The 20,887-nt window shown below is 55.8% G+C and overlaps 2 protein-coding genes across 17 annotated transcripts; one reads left to right on the top strand and one right to left on the bottom strand.

Moving 5' to 3' along the window:
• Window positions 1-45: 45 nt before the first annotated feature.
• Window positions 46-13,682, top strand: DEDD (death effector domain containing). 3 transcript variants are annotated; one of them, XR_011684412.1, is made up of 6 exons: window positions 46-1,133; window positions 5,152-5,515; window positions 6,812-6,919; window positions 7,999-8,145; window positions 9,688-10,332; window positions 11,020-13,682. XR_011684412.1 is itself a non-coding variant. In XM_071456987.1 (5 exons), exons 2-5 carry the CDS (start codon window positions 5,158-5,160, stop codon window positions 10,062-10,064), a joined length of 990 nt encoding a protein of 329 aa, XP_071313088.1. In that variant the 5' UTR covers window positions 46-1,133; window positions 5,152-5,157; the 3' UTR covers window positions 10,065-10,339. The 3 variants fall into 3 exon arrangements, 2 of the variants coding, with proteins under 2 accessions (XP_071313088.1, XP_071313089.1); XM_071456987.1 differs by lacking the exon at window positions 11,020-13,682 and having other exon boundaries at window positions 9,688-10,339; XM_071456988.1 differs by lacking the exons at window positions 46-1,133; window positions 5,152-5,515; window positions 11,020-13,682 and adding an exon at window positions 5,643-5,880 and having other exon boundaries at window positions 9,688-10,339.
• On the bottom strand, window positions 12,843-20,886 carry NIT1 (nitrilase 1). 14 transcript variants are annotated; one of them, XR_011684418.1, is made up of 8 exons: window positions 20,791-20,836; window positions 20,243-20,314; window positions 19,317-19,589; window positions 18,022-18,125; window positions 16,853-16,986; window positions 16,224-16,349; window positions 14,096-15,305; window positions 12,843-13,493 (listed from the first exon to the last, which is right to left on the bottom strand). XR_011684418.1 is itself a non-coding variant. In XM_071456990.1 (7 exons), the coding sequence occupies exons 3-7, from the start codon at window positions 19,574-19,576 to the stop codon at window positions 15,036-15,038; spliced, it is 894 nt and encodes a 297-aa protein (XP_071313091.1). In that variant the 5' UTR covers window positions 19,577-19,589; window positions 20,243-20,314; window positions 20,845-20,886; the 3' UTR covers window positions 12,843-15,035. The 14 variants fall into 14 exon arrangements, 2 of the variants coding, with proteins under 2 accessions (XP_071313091.1, XP_071313090.1); XR_011684416.1 differs by having other exon boundaries at window positions 12,843-14,591; window positions 14,671-15,305; XR_011684417.1 differs by having other exon boundaries at window positions 12,843-14,569; window positions 14,671-15,305.
• Between the last annotated feature and the right edge of the window lies 1 nt (window position 20,887).

Genomic DNA, 20,887 nt, shown 5'->3' with positions numbered 1-20,887 from the left:
CGCGGCTCCGAGGCGGGAAAGGGGGCGTGGCCTCTGCCTGCCGGAAGTTGCGTCAGGGCGGAGCCGCCCGCGGGGAGCGGGGAGCGGAGCGGACGGAGCCAAGATGGCGGCGCCGGGGCTGGGCCGGCCCTGAGGGGCCGTGAGGGGCCGGGAGGGGCCCCCGCGCTCGGCGGGCTGGGACGGGCCCGCAGGGGGGGCCCCGCCGCTCCCCCCGCCGCTCCTCGCGACGCTGCCGCCGCCGGAGCCTCCCCGGGGCCTGACCGGAGCCTCCCCGGGGGAGACGCGGGGCCTGCTCGGGGCCTTTTGCGGCCTTACCGGGGCCTCCCCGCTGCCTTTCGGGGCTCGGCGGGGCCGTTTGGGGCATCCCCGGGGCTCGGTGGTGCCGTTTGCTGCCTTACCGGGGCTGAACCGGGCCTTGACCGGCGCTTTTTGGGGTCGAACCGGCCCTTCCCGAGGCCTCCGGGGTTGAACCGGGGCTTTGAGGTCCTTTGACGGAGCCCCCCGGTGCCCCCGGTTTTGGTTCTTTCTCGCTGGAATTCGGGGCCGATTTCAGCCGAAATCGCGGTAAAATCGGAATTTTTTGTTTGGTTTATTTTTTTTTAAATTTGTTTATTTAACAGCGCTTTTCCCGTTTTTTTTTTTTTTTTCCGGGATTTCGGCTCCTCCTGAGGGTCAGAAAATCCCGGGATTTGAGGCCCAGCAGGAACGGGATGAAATTCCAAGGATTTCTTCAGCCCAGCGAGGTTTTTTTGGGGTTTTTTATTGCGGTTTTTGTTTTGAGCGAATAAAATCCGCCAGAAATCCGCGATCCAGGGAATTCCTGCCTCGGGAATGTCGACCCTGGAACCGGGAATGACTTAAAGGCAACGCCACGCTTGGTTTTTCCTCGATAAATTATTAATTAGGAAATTAAAAAATAATTTAAAAAAGGGGTTTTTTTTGGGGGGGAGGGGGGGAAATTAGGGAAAAATCCGGTGTTTTCCGGCAAGGACTGACAGCGCTCAAGGAACTTTGGGAGCCTCCGTGGGGATTTTTTTGGGGGGAGATTTATTGGAAAGGAAAATCAAGGAGAAGGAAAAAAGGGATCGGAGATCGCCGAGAACGCCCGGGAGCCGCGATCGGGCACGGCTGAGGTGGGTCCGGGGGCTGGTTCGGGATTTAATTAATTGGGGATTGAATTAATTTGGGATTTAGCCGGGGGCGTGGGACAAGGGAGGGATCCAGGGAAGGTCGGGATGGATCTGGAGAGGATCAGGGTGGATGCAGGGATGGATCCGGAGGGTCCTGATGGATCTGGAGAGGTCTGGGATGGATCCAGAAGATCCTGATGGATCCAGAGAGGTTCAGGATAGAGCCAGGGAAGGTCAGGATGGATCTAAAGGGGTTTGGGATGGATCTAAAGGGGTTTGGGATGGATCTCGAGGGTCCTGATGGAGCTGGAGGGGTCTGGGATGGATCTAAAGGGGTTTGGGATGGATCTAAAGGGGTTTGGGATGGATCCAAGGGGGTTTGGGATGGATCCAGAGGTCCTGATGGTTCTGGAGAGGTCTGGGATGGATCCAGAGAGGTTCAAGATGGATCCCAAGGGGTTTGGGATGGATCTCGAGGGTCCTGATGGAGCTGGAGGGGTCTGGGATGGATCTTGGGAAGTCTGAGATGGATCCAGAGGCTCCTGATGGAGCTGGAGCAGTCTGGGATGGATCTAAAGGGGGTTTGGGATGGATCCAGAGGGTCCTGATGGACACAGGGAGGCTTCTGATGGATCTGGAGAGGTTCAGGATGGATCCAGAGACTCCTGATGGATCTGGAGAGGCTCGGAGTTGGATCCAGAGAGGTTCAAGATGGATCCAAAGGGGTTTGGGATGGGTCCAGAGGGTCCTGATGGAGCTGGAGGGGTTTGGGATGGATCCAGGGATGGATCCAGAGAGGTTCAAGATGGATCCAAAGGGGTTTGGGATGGATCCAGAAGGTCCTGATGGAGCTGGAGGCATTTGGGATGGATCCAGGGATGGATCCAGAAGGTCCTGATGGATCCAGAGAGGTTCAGGATGGATCCAAAGGGGTTTGGGATGGATCCAGAGGATCCTGATGGATCTGGAGAGGTCTGAGATAGATCCAGAGAGGTTCAAGATGGATCCAAGGGGGTTTGGGATGGATCCAGAAGGTCCTGATGGAATTGGAGAGGTCTGGGATGGATCCTGGGAGGGATCCAGAAGGTCCTGATGGATCCAGAGAGGTTCAGGATGGATCCAAAGGGCCTCAGGGCGGATCTAAGGAAGTTTGGGATGGATCCTGAGGGTCCTGGTGGAGCCGGAAGGGTCTGGGATCGATCCATGGATGGATCCAGAAGGTCCTGATGGATCCAGGGAATTTGGGGATGGATCAGGAGAAGCTCAGGAATTCAATTCCCACATTCCCAGCTGGTTCCAGGGTTGGGAATTCCCAAATTCCAGCCCCAAATTCCAGAGCTGGTTTTCCTTGGGATGTTTTGTCAGGAGCTTCCTCCTCTTCCTCCTCAGCCTCTGGAGCTCCTCTTCCCAAAAAATCCAATTTATTGGGGCCGGGAATGGATTTTTGGGAATTCCTGTTGGATTTAGGAGGTGAATTCATCAGAAAAAAAGAGGAAAATTCAGGATTAATCCAAATTTTTGGGAGTTTTTCCCCAGTTGTTTGGGAATTGTTCCTATCCCTGGGAACTGGGGGGGGGGAAAGTCTCCTTCATGTCCATTTCCCTTGGAAAATTCACCTAAAATTTGGGATTTGGGCTTTTTCTCCCCACCCAGGTTGGGATTTTTAGGGATAATTCTGGAATTCTGACGGTTTTGGCCTGGATTTAGTGGGAAAAATCCCAAAATATCTGCAGGGATCCCATGGGGCTGAGCCCTGGGAAACTCCAGGAACTCGTTTTTCCCGTTTATCCCGAAATTATTTGAATGCTCCCGGAATTCTCTTCCTGGGAAAAGCCTCCAGAGAGGGGTGGGAGGGATTTTCTGAGAGATTTTGGGATCCTTGTGTTTTCCTGAGGGATTTTTCTTGCTCTTTTCTGAGGAAAATTCAGGGATTTTTTGGGGATTTCCACCTCCCACCCCTGTGGATTTTGGGATTTCAGGATTTTGGGAGTCATTGGAATCTTGGGATCTCCTCCACAGCCAGAATTCCCTGCTTGGAAATGAATTTAACCATTTTTGTGGATTTTTTTTTTTTGGAAGTTTAATCCCTAAAATTCCCCTTTCCCAGGGGTCAGCACTTCCACAAAACCTCAATTTTCCCAGATTTCTTTGGATTTTTTCTGGCTTCTACAGGAGGAAAACCATCCAGGATCATTCCAGGGGGGTTGGTGCTGATGAATCCAAGGATTTTTCCCAATTTTTGTACAATTCACCACCCAAATTGAGGGAAAAAAGGAGACATTTTAAGGAAAATTCCCTAAAAAAAATGCAGGATCACAGCACCAGGTGCTTCCCATTCCTGTTTGCCCTGGAGCTGGGGCCAGGTTGTTTTTTTCCAGGGATTTTTTTGGAATTTCCGCCTTGGAGAGGAATTGGGGTGGGTGGGGGGTTCCTGTCGTGATCCCAATGTTTTCCCTTTGTTTGGGAGATTGTAGACAGGGAAAGGCTGGAGCAGGGACGGGGGTGGATCCCAGGGAAATCTGGGATTGAGGCCCTGATGGAAAATCCTGGGATTGGGGTTGGGATCCTGATAGAAAAACAGAGAGATTGGGGTCAGGATCCTGATGGAAAATCCCAGAGATTGGGGTCAGGATCCCATTGGAAAACCCTTGGGATTGGGGTCAGGATCTTGATGGAAAACTGGAGAGATTGGGGTCAGGATCCTGATGGAAAATCCCAGAGATTGGGGTCAGGATCCCACTAGAAAATCCTGGGATTGGGGTCGGGATCCTGATGGAAAATCTCTGGGATTGAGGTTGGGATCCTGAGTGGATCCCATTGGAAAATCCCTGGGATTGGGGTCAGGATCCTGATGGAAAACTGTAGAGATTGGGGTCAGGATTCCAATGGAAAATCCCCAGGATTGGGATCGGGATCCCACTGGAAAATCACTTGGAGTCGGGATCCTGAGTGGATTCCAATGGAAAATCCCCAGGATTGGGGTCAGGATCCTGAGTGGATCCGACTGGAAAATCCCTGGGATTGGGGTTGGGATCCCAAAGGACTGGGATTGGGGTTGGGATCCCAAAGGAAAATCCCTGGGATTGGGGTTGGGATCCTGAGTGGATTCCAACAGAAAATCCCCAGGATTGGGATCCTGATGGAAAATCCTTGGGATCTGGAGTTGAGATCCCTCTGTCCCCAGGTGCCCACGGTGGGCCAGAAGCGCAGTGGCTGTGACAGGGCCATGTCCCTGCCAGTCCCTGGCCCTGTGTCCCATTGTCCCCGTGTCCCCAGGTGCCCACGGTGGGCACTGCCAGTGGTGGCCAGAGGAGCCGGACAAGGGCAGGCAGGGCCCGTACTGAGCCCTGTACTGACCCCATGTCCCATTGTCCCCATGTTTGACCTGATGTCCCCTATTGGTGTCCCCAGGTGCCCATGGCGGGCCAGAAACGTGGCACTGACGGTGGCAGTGGTGGCCAGAGGAGCTGGACAAGCGCAAGCAGGGCCTGTAGTGACCCCATGTCCCACTGACCCCATGTCTGACCCCATGTCCCATATTGGTGTCCCCAGGTGCCCATGGCGGGCCAGAAGCGCGGTGCAGGCGGTGGCACTGCCAGTGGTGGCACAGGGTTGGTGCCGTGGCCCGAGGAGGCGGGCGAGCGCGAGCAGGGTCTGTACTGACCCTGTGTCCCATTGTCCCCATGTCCCGCTGACCCCATGTCCCTGTGTCCCCATGTCCCCAGGTGCCCATGGTGGGCCGGAAACGTGGCACTGATGGTGCCAGTGGTGGCAGTGGTGGCTGGAGGAGCCAGGCAAGCATGAACAGGGCCTGTACTGACACCTTGTCCCATTGTCCCCATGTCCCACTGACCCCATGTCCCCAGGTGCCCATGGCGGGCCAGAAGCGTGGCACTGGTGGTGGCACTGCCAGTGGTGGCACTTGGGTCGGTGCCATGGCCAGAGGAGCTGGGCGAGCACGAGCAGGGCCTGTACTGACCCCATATCCCACTGACCCCATGTCCCATATTGGTGTCCCCAGGTGCCCATGGCGGGCCGGAAGCGCAGCGCAGGCGGTGGTGGCGCCGGCGGTGGCACGGGCGGCGCGGTGCCGTGGCCGGAGGAGCCGGGCGAGCGCGAGCAGGGCCTGTACTCGCTGCACCGCATGTTCGACATCGTGGGCGCGCAGCTGACGCACCGCGACGTGCGCGTGCTCTCCTTCCTCTTCGTGGACGTGCTGGACGAGGCCGAGCGCGGCCGCATCCGCTCGGGCCGCGATTTCCTGCTGGCCCTGGAGCGCCAGGGCCGCTGCGACGAGAGCAACCTGCGGCAGCTGCTGCAGCTGCTGCGCATCATCACCCGCCACGACCTGCTGCCCTACGTCAGCCTCAAGAGGCGGCGCCCCGGTGAGTGCCTGGGGTGATATGTCACGATATATCGTGATATACAGGGTGATATCGGGGTATTGGGGTGACATCATCACCTGCCATGACCTGCTGCCCTACGTCAGCCTCAAGAGGCGGCGCCCCAGTGAGTGCCTGGGGGGATATGTCACGATATATTGTGATATATGGGGTGATATCGGGGTATTGGGGTCACATCACCCACCACGACCTGCTGCCCTACATCAGCCTCAAGAGACGGTGCCCCAGTGAATGTCTATTGCGATATGTCACGATATACGGGGTCACTGTCAGTGTCTGGGGGTATTGGGGTCACATCACCTGCCATGAGCTGCTGCCCTACGTCAGCCTCAAGAGGCGGCGCCCCGGTGAGTGCTCGTCGCGATATATCGCGATATACGGGGTGATATCGGGGTATTGGGGTCACATCACCCACCATGACCTGCTGCCCTATGTCAACCTCAAGAGGCGGCATCCCGGTGAGTGCCTGGGGTGATATGTCACGATATATTGATATATATGGGGTCACTGTCACGATATACGGGGTGATATCGGGGTATTGGGGTCACATCATCACCCGCCATGACCTGCTGCCCTATGTCAGCCTCAAGAGACAGCACCCCGGTGCGTGTCCACTGTGATATATCGCGATATATGGGGTCACATCACCCACCATGACCTGCTGCCCTACGTCAGCCTCAAGAGACGGCACCCCGGTGCGTGTCCACTGTGGTATATCGCGATATACGGGGTCACTGTCGCAATATATGGGGTCAATGTCAGTGTATGGAGGTATTGGGGTCACATCACCCACATGACCTGCTGCCCTACGTCAGCCTCAAGAGACAGCACCCCGGTACGTGTCCACTGTGGTATATCGCGATATACGGGGTCAATGTCAGTGTATGGAGGTATTGGGGTCACATCATCACCTGCCACGAGCTGATGCTCTGCATCAGCCTCAGTGGGTGGTGGGTGCCCCGTTGAGCGTCTGTCACAATATGTCACAATATATCACGATATACGGGGTCACTGCCACAGTGTACAGCGGTATTGGGGTCACACCATCGTCTGCCATTCCTGTGACATTCCCATTCCCGTTCCCGTGCCATTCCAGTGCCATTCCCGTGCCATCCTGGAGACATTCCCATTCCTGTGCCATTCCTGTGCCATTCCCATTCCCGTGACATTCCCAGTGACATTCCCGTTCCTGTGACATTCCCGTTCCCGTGCCATCCCGGTGACATTCCCATCCCGGTGACATTCCCATCCCGGTGACGTTGCCGTTCCCGTTCCCAGTGTGCCCGGACCTGGTGGACAAGTACCTGGAGGAGACGTCCATCCGCTACGTCACCCCCCGCGCGCCCGGGGGGGCCCCGCCCGGCCTCGGCCACCCCCACAAATCAGGTACGGACCCCCTTTTGGGGCCACTGTCACCCCCTTTTGGGGCCACTGTCACCCCCTTTTGGGGCCACTGTCACCCCCTTTTGGGATCATTGTCATCCCCATTTTGGGATCATTGTCATCCCCATTTTGGGTCATCATCACCCTTTGGGGTCACCGTCCCCTTTTGGGGTCATTGTCATCCCCTCCTTTGGGATCATCACCCCCATTTGGGATCTTCCTTACTCTTCCCTTTGGGATCATTACTCCCATTTGGGGTCACCATCCCCTCTTGAGATCATCGTTATTCCCATTTGGGATCATCGTCACCCCCATTTGGGGTCATCGTCACCCTTTGGGGCCTCCTTCCCCTTTTGGGGTCATTGTCACCCTTTGGGGTCATTGTCACCCTTAGGGGTCATCACCTCCATTTGGGATCATCATCACCCTTTGGGGTCACTGTCCCCTTTTGGGGTCACCGGCCCTCCATGGGATCATAGTTGCCCCCTCCTTTGGGGTCATCACCCCCATTTGGGATCATCACCCCCATTTGGGATCATCATTCCCATTTGGGATCATCACCTCCATTTGGGATCATCACTCCCATTTGGGATCATCACTCCCATTTGGGATCATCACCCATTTGGGATCATCACCTCCATTTGGGATCATCACCCCCATTTGGGATCATCACCTCCATTTGGGATCATCATTCCCATTTGGGATCATCACCCCTATTTGGGATCATCGCTCCTATTTGGGATCATCACTCCTATTTGGGATCATCACTCCTATTTGGGATCATCACTCCCATTTGGGATCATCGCTCCCATTTGGGGTCACCACCACCCTTGGGGTCATCCCAAAGTTTCCGAGCCCAGAGCCTCCCAGGGCTCTGGGTTTGGGGGACTGTGCCCAGATCTGATGGATGGGTTTGGGGTTTCTGGGGTTGGATTTGGGGTCCCTGACTCCATTTCCCCCATATCCCAGTGCCTGCCCCCACCCATCCCTGGGGGAGGATGGGGTTTGGGATCTCTGGGGTTGGATTTGGGATCTCTGGGGTTGGATTTGGGATCTCTGACCCCATTTCCCCCATGTCCCAGTGCCTGCCCCCCACCCGTCCCTGTGCTGCCCCCCGGGGGGGCCCCAGCTGGGCCCGAAGCGCCCGGGCCGGGCCCGGAGCCTCCTCGGGAGCCAACGGAAACGCAGGAAGTCAGCGACCCCCGACCCCAAGGAGAAACAGACCTGCGGTGAGAGGGGCTGGGAATATGGGATTGGGAATGTGGGATTTTGGGATTGGGATTGGGAATGGGATCCCCAAGGAGAAACAGACCTGCGGTGAGAGGGGCTGGGAATGTGGGATTGGGAATGTGGGATTGGGAATGTGGGATTTTGGGATTGGGATTGGGAATGGGATCCCCAAGGAGAAACAGACCTGCGGTGAGAGGGGCTGGGAATGTGGGATTGGGAATGTGGGATTGGGAATGTGGGATTTTGGGATTGGGATTGGGAATGGGATCCCCAAGGAGAAACAGACCTGCGGTGAGAGGGGCTGGGAATGTGGGATTGGGAATGTGGGATTGGGAATGTGGGATTGGGAATGGGATTGGGATTGGGATCCCCAGGGAGAAACAGACCTGCGGTGAGAAGGGCTGGGAATGGGATTGTGGGATTGGGAATGTGGGATTGGGAATGTGGGATTTTGGGATTGGGATTGGGAATGGGATCCCCAAGGAGAAACAGACCTGCGGTGAGAGGGGGTTGGGATTGGGAATGTGGGATTGGGATTGGGAATGGGATCCCCAGGGAGAAACCCACATTCTCCCAGTCCCTAAACCCCACATTCCCCAATCCCTAAACCCCACATTCCCCAAATCCCAAACCCCACATTCCCCGATCCTAAGCCCCCATTTCCCCAAATCCCAAACCCCACATTCCCCGACCCTAACCCCCCACATTCCCCAATCCCAAACCCCACATTCCCCCAATCCTAATCCCCAATTTCCCCCAATCCCAAACCCCACATTCCCCAATCCCAAACCCCACATTCCCCGACCCTAACCCCACATTCCCCAATCCCAAACCCCACATTCCCCAATCCGAAACCCCACATTCCCCGATCCTAAACCCCCATTTCCCCCAATCCCAAACCCCATTCCCCCAATCCCAACCCCCACATTCCCTGACCCTAACCCCCCACATTCCCCAATCCCAAACCCCATTCCCCCAATCCTAATCCCCAATTTCCCCCAATCCCAAACCCCACATTCCCCAATCCCAAACCCCACATTCCCCGATCCTAACCCCCCATTTCCCCCAATCCCAAACCCCATTCCCCCAATCCCAAACCCCCACATTCCCTGACCCTAACCCCACATTCCCCAATCCCAAAACCCCACATTCCCCAATCCCAAAGCCCATTCCCCCAATCCCAAACCCCACATTCCCTGACCCTAACCCCACATTCCCCGACCCAAACCCCACATTCCCCAATCCCAAACCCCACATTCCCCGATCCTAACCCCCCATTTCCCCCAATCCCAAACCCCACATTCCCCGATCCTAACCCCCCATTTCCCCCAATCCCAAACCCCACATTCCCCAATCCCAAACCCCAATCCCCCAATCCCAAACCCCCACATTCCCCAATCCCAAACCCCACATTCCCTGACCCTAACCCCCCATTTCCCCCAATCCCAAACCCCACATTCCCCAATCCCAAACCCCACATTCCCCAATCCCAAACCCCACATTCCCCGACCCTAACCCCCCATTTCCCCCCTCAATCCCAGACATCCGCCTGCGCGTGCGCGCCGAGTACTGCCAGCACGACTCCGCCCTGCACGGCAACGTCTTCTCCAACAAGCAGGACCCTCTGGAGCGCCAATTCGAGCGCTTCAACCAGGCCAACACCATCCTGAAATCGCGGGATTTGGGCTCCATCATCTGCGACATCAAATTCTCGGAGCTCACCTACCTCGACGCCTTCTGGCGGGATTACATCAACGGCTCCCTCCTGGAGGCCCTCAAGGGCGTCTTCATCACGGACTCGCTCAAACAGGCCGTGGGCCACGAGGCCATCAAGCTGCTGGTCAACGTGGACGAGGAGGATTACGAGTTGGGTCGCCAGAAACTCCTCAGGAACTTGATGCTCCACACGGCTCCCTGAGGGATTCACCCCCGTCCCCTCCCCGCCTTTCCCGCAGTTTTTTTTTGGGGGGTTTTTTTGGGGGGTTTTCCTGGTTTTTTGTTTTCTCCTCTTCCACCCCCCGGGTTCTTCGGCGGAGCTCGCTCGTGGATTTGGGGAGGGTTGGAGGTGTGGGGGATTCCGGGATTCGGAGGTTTTTGGGGTTCCTGATGGGTTCTCCTTGTGTTTTCCATGGGGTTTTCCCCCTCCTGTTTTTTCTTTTGTATCCATTAAAAATGGTGATGAAAAGGCAAAAATCCCATTGGTGCGACACACTGGGATTTGGGGATTTGGGGGTGTGGAATATTCCAGAATTCCTCACTTTTCCCTCTCAATTCCTCCTTGTGTTTTCCACATTTTCTCCTTTTCTTTATGTTTTCCATGTTTTCTTCCTTTTTCTTGTTTTTCCATTGAAAATGGTGATGAAAAGGCAAAAATCCCATTGGTGCAACACGCTGGGATTTGGGGGTGTGGAATATTCCAGAATTCCTCACTTTTCCTCTCAATTCCCCTTTGTGTTTTCCATGTTTTCTTCCCATTTTCTTTTCTTTTGTATCCACTAAAAATGGTGATGAAAAGGCAAAAATCCCATTGGTGGACACACTGGGATTTGGGGTGTGGAATATTCTAGAATTCCTCACTTTGCTCTATCAGTTTCTTCTTCTCTTTATGTTTTCCACGTTTTCTTCTTCTCTTTATGTTTTCCATGTTTTCTTCCTTTTTCTTTTTTTTTCCATTGAAAATGGTGATGAAAAGGCAAAAATCCCATTGGTGCGACACACTGGGATTTGGGGATTTGGGGTGTGGAATATTCCAGAATTCCTCACTTCCCTCTCAATTCCTCCTTGTGTTTTCCACGTTTTCTTCTTCTCTTTATGTTTTCCATATTTTCTCCCTATTTTCTTTTCTTCTTATCCATTAAAAATATGATGAAAAGGCAAAAATCCCATTGGTGCGACACGCTGGGATTTGGGGGTGTGGAATATTCCAGAATTCCTCACTTTGCTCTGTCATTTCCTTCTTCTCTTTATGTTTTCCACGTTTTCTTCTTCTCTTTATGTTTTCCATATTTTCTCCCTATTTTCTTTTCTTTTTATCCATTAAAAATGGTGATGAAAAGGCAAAAATCCCATTGGTGAACACACTGGGATTTGGGGGTGTGGAATATTCCAGAATTCCTCACTGTGCTCTGTCATTTCCTTCTTCACTTTATGTTTTCCATGTTTTCCATGTTTTCTTCCTTTTTCTTTTTTTTCCATTGAAAATGGTGATGAAAAGGCAAAAATCCCATTGGTGGAACACGCTGGGATTTGGGGGTGTGGAATATTCCAGAATTCCTCACTTTTCCTCCCAATTCCTCTTTGTGTTTTCCATGTTTTCTTCTTCTCTTTATGTTTTCCATGTTTTCTTCCTTTTTCTTGTTTTTCCATTGAAAATGGTGATGAAAAGGCAAAAATCCCATTGGTGGAACATGCTGGGATTGGGGGTGTGGAATATTCCAGAATTCCTCACTTTTCCTCTCAATTCCCCTTTGTGTTTTCCATGTTTTCTTCCCATTTTCTTTTCTTTTGTATCCACTAAAAATGGTGATGAAAAGGCAAAAATCCCATTGGTGCAACACACTGGGATTTGGGGATCGGGGGTGTGGAATATTCCAGAATTCCTCACTTTGCTCTGTCATTTCCTTCTCTCTGTGTTTTCCATGTTTTCTTCCTTTTTCTTTTTTTTCCATTGAAAATGGTGATGAAAAGGCAAAAATCCCATTGGTGCAACACACTGGGATTTGGGGATCGGGGGTGTGGAATATTCCGGAATTCCTCACTCTTTCCTGTCAATTCCTCCTTTTCTTTGTGTTTTCCATATTTTCTCCCTATTTTCTTTTCTTTTTATCCATTAAAATGGTGATGAAAAGGCAAAAATCCCATTGGTGGAACACGCTGGGATTTGGGAATTGGGGGGTGTGGAATATTCCAGAATTCCTCACTTCCTTCTCAATTCCTCCTTGTGTTTTCCACATTTTCTTCCCATTTTCTTTCCTTTTTTTCCATTAAAAATGGTGATGAAAAGGCAAAAATCCCATTGGTGCAACACACTGGGATTTGGGGGTGTGGAATATTCCAGAATCTCTCATTTTTTTCTATCAAACTCTTCCCTCTTCTTGTGTTTTCCATGATTTTTCCTCATTTTCCGTTTTTCATATCCATTAAAAATAGCAAAAAGGCAAAAATCCCATTGGTGCAACACGTTGGGAATTGGGGATTTGAGGTTTGGGAAACCCCAGAATAACAGAATGTTCCAGAATTTCTCATTTTTCTCTGTCAATTCCTCCTTTTCTTTGTGTTTTCTGTGATTTTTTCCCCTATTTTCTGTTCTTTTTTATCCATTAAAAACAGCAGGAAAAAGCCAGAATTGGGGATTTCAGGTGTGGGAAACATTGGAAAGATGGAATATTCCAGAATTCCTCATTTTCCTTTTCAAATTCCTTCTTGTGGTTTCCATGATTTTCCCTTCATTTTTCCCCCTCTTTTATATCCATTAAAAACAATGAAAAGCAAATGGCAATTTCCCCCAAAATTCCCATTTTCCTCCCCAAATCCCTGTTTTTTTTCCCCAAAAAATTCCCATTTTCCCCCCAAACCCAACATGGGATGGAGTTTTTTCCCATTTTTCTTGTTTTTTCCCCCATTTCCACCCAGGCATTTGGGGGGTTCAGGGTTGTCCCCAGTCCCTTCCATCCCAAAATTCCTCCACACTTTGGGGTCATTTCCTGGGATTTTGTATTTTTCAAATTTTAATAGAAAGAAATTCCTCCCCCCCAGAACCCCTAAAAAAGGGGGAGCCCCCCCAAAAAATTGGAAATCCCATTTGGGGACAAAAGTGCTGATTCAGTGCAAATTTGGGCTGATTTGGGGTTGAATTGATGCAGATTTTGGGGTGAATTGGGGCAGATTTGGGGCTGATTTTGGGCTGATTCGAAGCAGATTTGGGGTTGATTTTGGGGCAGTTTCAGAGCAGATTTGGGACTCCCCCCCCAAAAAAAGGGGGACACTTTGTGCTGTTTCATTTTGGGGACAAAAATGCTGATTTGGAGCACATTTGGTGTAAACTGGAGCTGATTTGGGGCAGATTCAGGGTCAATTTTGGGCTAAATTGATGCAGAATTGGAACAAATTTGAGGCTGAATCGGGACCCTAAAAAAGAGTGGGGACCCCAAAAGGAGAGCAGGGAGGACATGTGGCATTTCATTTTGGGGACAAAAAGGGCAGATTTGGGACTGATTTGGGGCTAAATTGGGACTGATTTGGGGGAAGATTTGGGGCTGAATTAGTGCAGATTTGGGACCCCAAAAAAAGAGAAAGGGGGGACATGTAGTGCCATTCCATTTTGGGGACAAAAAGGGCAGATTTGGGACTGATTTGGGGCTGAGTTGATGGAGATTTGGGACTGATTTGGGGGAAGATTTATGGCTGGATTAATGCTGATTTGGGGCAGATTTGGGGCTGAATTGGTGCAGATTTGGGGCTGAGTTGATGGAGATTTGGGGCTGATTTGGGACCCCCAATAAAGTAAGGGGGACACATTGTGCCATTCCATTTTGGGGACAAAAAGGCAGATTTGGGACTGATTCAGGGCTGAACTGGTGCAGATTTGGGGCTGAATTGATGCAGATTTGGGGGAATATTTGGAGCTGAATTGATGCAGATTTGGGACTGATTTGTGGGAAATTTGGGGTTGAATTAATGCAGATTTGGGACTGATTTGGGGGAGATTTGAGACTGAATTGATGCAGATTTGGGACTGATTTGGGGAAATATTTGGGGCTGAATTGGTGCAGATTTGGGACTGATTTGGGACTCCCCCAAAAAGAGCAGGGAGGACACATTGTGCCATTCCATTTTGGGGACAAAAAGGCAGATTTGGGAGTGATTCAGGGCTGAACTGGTGCAGATTTGGGGCTGAATTGATGCAGATTTGGGGGAATATTTGGGGCTGAATTAATGCAGATTTGGGACTGATTTGGGGCTGAATTGGTGCAGATTTGGGACTGATTTGTGGGAAATTTGGGGCTGAATTAATGCAGATTTGGGACTGAATTGGGGGAAATTTGGGGCTGAATTGATGCAGATTTTGGACTGACTTGAGGGAATATTTGGGGCTGGATTAATGCAGATTTGGGACTGATTTGGGGCAGATTTGGGGCAGAATTGGTGCAGCTTTGGGGCTGAGTTGATGCAGATTTGGGACTGATTTGTGGGAAATTTGAGGCTGAATTAATGCAGATTTTGGACTGATTTGTGGGAGATTTGAGGCTGAATTGGTGCAGATTTGGGGCTGATTTAGGGCTGAGTTGATGGAGATTTGGGACTGATTTGAGACCCCCAATAAAGTAAGGGGGACACATTGTGCCATTCCATTTTGGGGACAAAAAGGGCAGATTTGGAGCTGAATTGGTGCAGATTTGGGGCTGAATTGGTGCAGATTTGGGGCTGAATTGATGCAGATTTGGGACTGATTTGGGGGAATATTTGAGGCTGAATTAATGCAGATTTGGGGCTGAATTGGTGCAGATTTGATGGGGATTTGGGACCCCCCCAAAAAGAGCAGGGAGGACACATTGTGCCATTCCATTTTGGGGACAAAAAGGGCAGATTTGGAGCTGAATTGGTGCAGCTTTGGAGCTGAATTGGTGCAGCTTTGGGGCAGATTTGGGGCTGAATTGGTGAAGATTTGGGGCTGAATTGATGCAGATTTGGGGGAATATTTGGAGCTGAATTGATGAAGATTTGGGGCTGAATTGGTGCAGATTTGGGGCTGAATTGATGAAGATTTGGGACTGATTTGGGACCCCCCAAAAAGAGCAGGGAGGACACATTCATTGTGCCATTCCACGTTGGGGACAGAACAGCAAACCCGGTGCAGATTCCGAGCGCGTCCCACCCACGCCCGGCGCCGTCACGTCCCCGGTGTCCCCGTGAGGGTCCCGTAGATGTCCCCACGGCGGTGGCCGTGCACGGGCAGGTCCCTGCGCACCTGCTCCAGGTAGGCCAGGTCGATGTGGGCCAGGCAGAGCCCCGGCCCCTGGTGGCACTGAGCCACCACGGTGCCCCAGGGATCGGCCACCAGCGAGTGACCGAAGGAGGCGCGGGTGGCGTTGTGGCGGCCGGTCTGAGCCGCGGCCACCACGTAGCACTGGCACTCGATGGCACGGGCACGCAGCAGCACCTGGGGGACAGCGGGGACACTGAGGGGGACGTGGGCACACAGTGGGGTGTCACTAAGGGGGACATGGGGCACTCGATGGCACGGGCACGCAGCAGCACCTGCAGGGACAGTGGTGTCACCAAGGGGGACATGGGCACACAGTGGGGTGTCACTAAGGGGGACATGGGGGCACGGTCACGCAGCAGCACCTGGGGGACAGTGGGGACACTGAGGGGGACGTGGGCACACAGTGGGGTGTCACTAAGGGGGACATGGGGGCACTCAATGGCACCCTGGAAGCACCTGAGGGGACAGTGGGGACACTGAGGGGGACGTGGGCACACAGTGGGGTGTCACTAAGGGGGACACGGGGCACTCAATGGCACGGGCACGTAGCAGCACCTGGGGGACAGCACTGTCACCAAGGGGGACATGGGGGACACTCAGTGGCACCCAGGCAGCACCTGCGGGGACAGTGGTGTCACCAAGGAGGACACAGGGGGCACGGGCACGCAGCAGCACCTGGGGGACAGTGGGGACACTGAGGGGGACATGGGCACACAGTGGGGTGTCACTAAGGGGGACACGGGGCACTCGATGGCACGGGCACGTAGCAGCACCTGGGGGACAGCACTGTCACCAAGGGGGACATGGGGGACACTCAGTGGCACCCTGGCAGCACCTGCAGGGACAGCACTGTCACCAAGGGGGATATGGGGGACATTCAATGGCACCCTGGCAGCACCTGAGGGGACAGCGCTGTCCCCAAGCCCCCCAGGGAGTCCCCAACTCCCCCATGGATGTCCCCAACCCCACCATGGGTGTCCCCAACTCCCCACGTTGGGTGTCCCCAACCCCACCATGGGTGTCCCCAACCCTTCCACAGTGTCCCCAAGCCCCCCCAGGGGTGTCCCCAAGCCCCCCAGGGTGTCCCCTCACCTCCCAGTGTGCAGCTCCGGTGGGGACGGTGAAGGCCGAGGGGAAGGTCAGGATTTGGGCACCGGCCCTGCGCAGGGCCTGGGCCAGCTCTGGGAACCGCAGGTCATAGCACACAGCCAGCCCCAGCTGGGGACAGGAGGGGACATTGGGGACACCTGGGGACAGCCCTGAGCACGGGGCCAGCTCTGGGAAATGCAGGGCAGAGCACACGGCCAGCCCCAGCTGGGGACAGGGAGGGGACATTGGGGACAGCCCTGGGGACATCCTGGGACAGCCCTGGGGACATAGGGAGGGTCAGGGGTCGGGGCAGGGCCAGCTCTGGGTAGCACAGGCTGTAGCACTCAGCCAATTCCAGCTGTTCTTTGGGAATACCAGCGGTCAGCGTGGGCAGGGGACACCCTGGGGACACCTTGGGACACCCTGGGGACACCTTGGGACACCCTGGGGACATTTGGGGACAGCCCTGGGCACTGTGGGGTCAGGGGGTGGGTTTAGGGCTGGGGTCAGGATTAGGGCAAGGCCAACTCTGGGTACCACAGGCTGTGACACATGGGGTTTTTTGGGAATGCCAGGGATCAATGAAGGCAGGGGACACCTGGGGACACTTGGGGACAGGGCCAGGGCCGTACCTTGCCCACGGGGGTGTCGATGGGGGGCAGCAGCTCCTGGCCAGGGTTGGTGAAGGAGCTCTCGCACAGCGCTGGCTGCCCCGGCAGCGCCGCGTCAAACAGGTGCAGCTTGCGGTACGCGGCCACCAGAGCGCCTGGGGACAGCCACCGAGGGGTTGGGGACAGCCACAGGGGGCTGGGGACAGCTACAGGGGGTTGGGGACAGCCACGGGGGCTGGGGACAGCCACCGAGGGGTTGGGGACAGCCACAGGGGGCTGGGGACAGCCACCAGGGATTGGGGACAGCCACCGAGGGGTTGGGGACAGCCACAGGGGGCTGGGGACAGCCACCAGGGATTGGGGACAGCCACCGAGGGGTTGGGGACAGCCACAGGGGGCTGGGGACAGCCACCGAGGGGTTGGGGACAGCCACTGAGGGGTTGGGGACAGCCACCAAGGGGTTGGGAACAGCTACAGGGGGTTGGGGACAGCTACAGAGGGTTGGGGACACCACTGAGGGGTTGGGGACAGCCACAGGCATTGGGGACAGTGAGGACAGCCATGGGGATTGGGGACATTGGGGACAGCCCCCGAGGGGTTGGGGACAGTGAGGACAGCCATGGGGATTGGGGACATTGGGGACAGCCACAGCAGGGCTGGGGACAGCGACAGGGATTGGGGATAGCGGAGACAGTGGGGACAGCCACAGGGATTGGGGACAGTGGGGACATTGGGGACAGCCATGGGGATTGGGAATGGTGCAGGTATGTGGCCACCAGCACACCTGGGGACAGCCACCAAGGGGTTGGGGACAGTGGGGACAGCCACGGGGGTTTGGGGACTCTGGGTTCAGTCAGGGACAGTGGGGACAGCCAAGGGTTGGAAATGGTGCAGGTATGAGATCACTGCCACACCTGGGGACAGCCACAGGGATTGGGGACACTGGGGACAACCAGGGGTTGGGAATGGGGGGGACACGGCCACCGCTGCACCTGGGGACAGCCAGAGGGGACTGGGGACACTTGGGACGGCAAGGACAGCCAGGGGGTGGGAATGGTGCAGGTACGTGGCCACCACGGCACCTGGGGACAGCCACAGGGACTGGGGACAGTGGGGACAGCCAGGGGTTGGGAATGTTGGGGACCTGGGGGACACGGGGGTGGCACGGGGTCAGGAAGGCCGTGTCCCACCCGAGCTGTCCAGCAGCAGGTGACAGTTGTAGATCCGGCCGGTGCTGTCCCAGTCCTGGCCACGCTCGTGGAAACCCCCGAGGGAGAGCCACACGTCACATTCCCTGGGGACACAGAGGGACAGGGCCTGGGGACATGGAGTGACAACACCTGGGGACACAGAGTGACAGGGACTGGGGACATGGAGTGACAACCCCTGGGGACAGACAGGGACATCCCCTGGGGACACAGAGGGACAGGGACTGGGGACATGGAGTGACATTCCCTGGGGACACAGAGGGACAGGGCCTGGGGACATGGAGTGACAACCCCTGGGGACACAGAGGGACAGGGCCTGGGGACATGGAGTGACAACCCCTGGGGACACAGAGGGACAGGGCCTGGGGACATGGAGTGATAACCCCTGGGAACACAGAGTGACAGGGACTGGGGACATGGAGTGACAACCCCTGGGGACAGACAGGGACATCCCCTGGGGACACAGAGGGACAGGGCCTGGGGACATGGAGTGACAACCCCTGGGGACACAGAGGGACGGGGACTGGGGATATGGAGTGACAACCCCTGGGGACACAGAGTGACAGGGACTGGGGACATGGAGTGACAACCCCTGGGGACACACCATCACATTCCCTAGGGACACACAGTGACATTCCCCAGGGACACATTGTCACATTCCCTAAGGACACACGTGGTGACATTCCCTAGGGACACACAGTGACATCCCCTGGTGACAGACAATGACATCCCCTGGGGACGCATGGTGACAGTCCCTGGGGACACACACGGTGACATTCCCTGGGAACACACCATGACAGCCTCTGAGAATAGAGACATTCTGTGGGGACGTACGGTGACACTCCCTAGGGACAGAGACTGACAGTCCCTGGGGACACATTGTCATTCCCTGGGGACACACACAGTGACATACACGCAGTGACATTCCCTGGGGACACACAGTGCCATGCAGCGGGTGACATTACTTGGGGACGTGCTGTCATTCCCTGGGGACATACACAGGGTGACATTCCCTAGGGACAAGTGTCCCATTCCCTGGGGACACACAGTGACATACACACTGTGACATCCCCTGGGGACACACTGTCATTCCCTAGGGACACACATCCCATTCCCTGGGGAAACACTGTCATTCCTGAGGGACACACAGTGACGTACACACGGTGACATCCCCTGGGGACACGTGTCCCATTCCCTGGGGACACACTGTCATCCCCTGGGGGGACACACAGTGCCATCCCCCGGGGACACGCAGGTGCCACCCGCGGCGTGGGTACCTGGCCAGCTGCCGGTAGCGCCCCACGGTGTCCCCGTGCAGTGGCTCTGCCAGCTCCAGGCTGTGCTGGGGACTGTCCCCGATGAAGTCGAAGCCCTCGGGCAGGAACACGGCCCTGGCCCCCATGGCCGCCGCGCGCCGCACCAGGGCCGAGCACTGCTGCCAGTTGTGCTCCTTGTCCCCCGTGGATGTCACCTGGGCCACCGCCACCAGCCCGCCCGGGGCGCCTGGGGACGCTGAGGGGGCCGGGGGAGCTGCCATGGCTGTGAGGGACCTGGAGGGACAGGGGGACACCAATGAGTCTGGGGACACTGAGGGGTCTGGGGGAGCTGCCATGGCTGTGGGGCTGCAAAGAGGGGACACCGTGAGGGACAGGGGGACTCCAATGGGCCTGGGGATACTGAGGGGTCTGGGGGAGCTGCCATGGCCATGGGCTGTGGGGAGGGGACACTGTGAGGGACCTGGAGGGACAGGGGGACACCACAGGGTCGGGGGTGCTGCCATGGCCGTGGTGCTGTGGGGAGGGGACACTGTGAGGGACAGGGGGACTCCAATGGGCCTGGGGACACTGTGAGGTCTGGGGGAGCTGCCATGGCCACAGGGCTGTGGGGAGGGGACACCATGAGGGACTTGCAGGGACAGGGGGACACCAGCAGGCCTGGGGACATGGCCATGGCTGCGGGGAGGGGACACCGAGGGCACCCCATGGGGACTGGGGTCACCCCATGGGACACCTCAAAGGGACTGGGGTCACCCCACAGGCCATGCCCTTGGGGACAGGGACAGCGTGTCCATGGGGAGCAGGGTCACACTTGAACCCTCCCCACACACACCTGGGGTCACCCCCACGGTCACCCTCAGCCCCCCTTGGGGTTCCCATGGGGTTTCTGGGGTCCCCCTTGGGGTTTTTGGGGTTCCCCTCTGTACCTGCCCGCGGTGCTGGAGCTCTGGGGGGCTCTCGAGGCGCAGCACAGCAGGGCCCAGGGGGCCACCCTCAGCCTGGGAGGGGGGGACACCCCAAATTGGGGAGGGGTCACACGGCTGGGGGGGACCTAGAACCCCCCCCAACTGCCCCTGAACCCCAGAACTACCCCAAAACTACCCCAGACCCCCTCAAACTACCCCAGGTGTGAACCCAAACTGCCCCCTGACCCCCCAAATGCCCTCAGGTCCCCCAATTTTGATCCCACAGTACCCCAGCCCCCTAAAAACGGCTCCCAGACCCCCCAAACTGCCCCAAAACCCCCTAAATCTACCCCAGACTGCCCCAAACACCCCCAAAACTACCCCAGACCCCCTTAAACTGCCCCAAACACCCCCCAAAACGGCCCCAATTTGGACCCCAAACTACCCCCACCCCCTAAACCGCCCCCCACCCGTCCCCAACCCCCAAATCCCCGCACCTCCGCCCTCCCCCCACCCCAAACCCCTTTTTCCCCCCACTTTTTCCCCGCTTTCCGCCCCCATTCCCGCACATTCCCCGCCGGCGGCAGCGCGGCCAAAGTTCCCCCCGCAGGCGCTGCCCTCACCCAAGATGGCGGCGCCGCCGCCTCACCCTCACTCAAGATGGCG

Source organism: Agelaius tricolor, unplaced genomic scaffold, assembly GCF_023055355.1.
Source record: "Agelaius tricolor isolate 1412-34295 unplaced genomic scaffold, bAgeTri1.0.p SCAF_66, whole genome shotgun sequence".
Classification (NCBI taxonomy): domain Eukaryota; kingdom Metazoa; phylum Chordata; class Aves; order Passeriformes; family Icteridae; genus Agelaius; species Agelaius tricolor.
The sequence above is the reverse complement of the archived record's forward strand: the minus strand, read 5'-3'. Positions and strand labels throughout refer to the sequence as shown.

Coding starts and splice junctions, on each gene's coding strand:
- NIT1 (XM_071456989.1), bottom strand. Junction 19,590..20,242: donor AGCTCCAGCACCGCGGGCAG/GTACAGAGGGGA, acceptor CTGTCCCTCCAG/GTCCCTCACAGCCATGGCAG. Junction 16,350..16,852: donor TCGACACCCCCGTGGGCAAG/GTACGGCCCTGG, acceptor TCCTGTCCCCAG/CTGGGGCTGGCTGTGTGCTA.
- DEDD (XM_071456987.1), top strand. CDS start 5,158: ATGGCGGGCCGGAAGCGCAGCGCAGGCGGTGGTGGCGCCGGCGGTGGC. Junction 6,920..7,998: donor CGGCCACCCCCACAAATCAG/GTACGGACCCCC, acceptor CCCATGTCCCAG/TGCCTGCCCCCCACCCGTCC. Junction 8,146..9,687: donor CAAGGAGAAACAGACCTGCG/GTGAGAGGGGCT, acceptor CCTCAATCCCAG/ACATCCGCCTGCGCGTGCGC.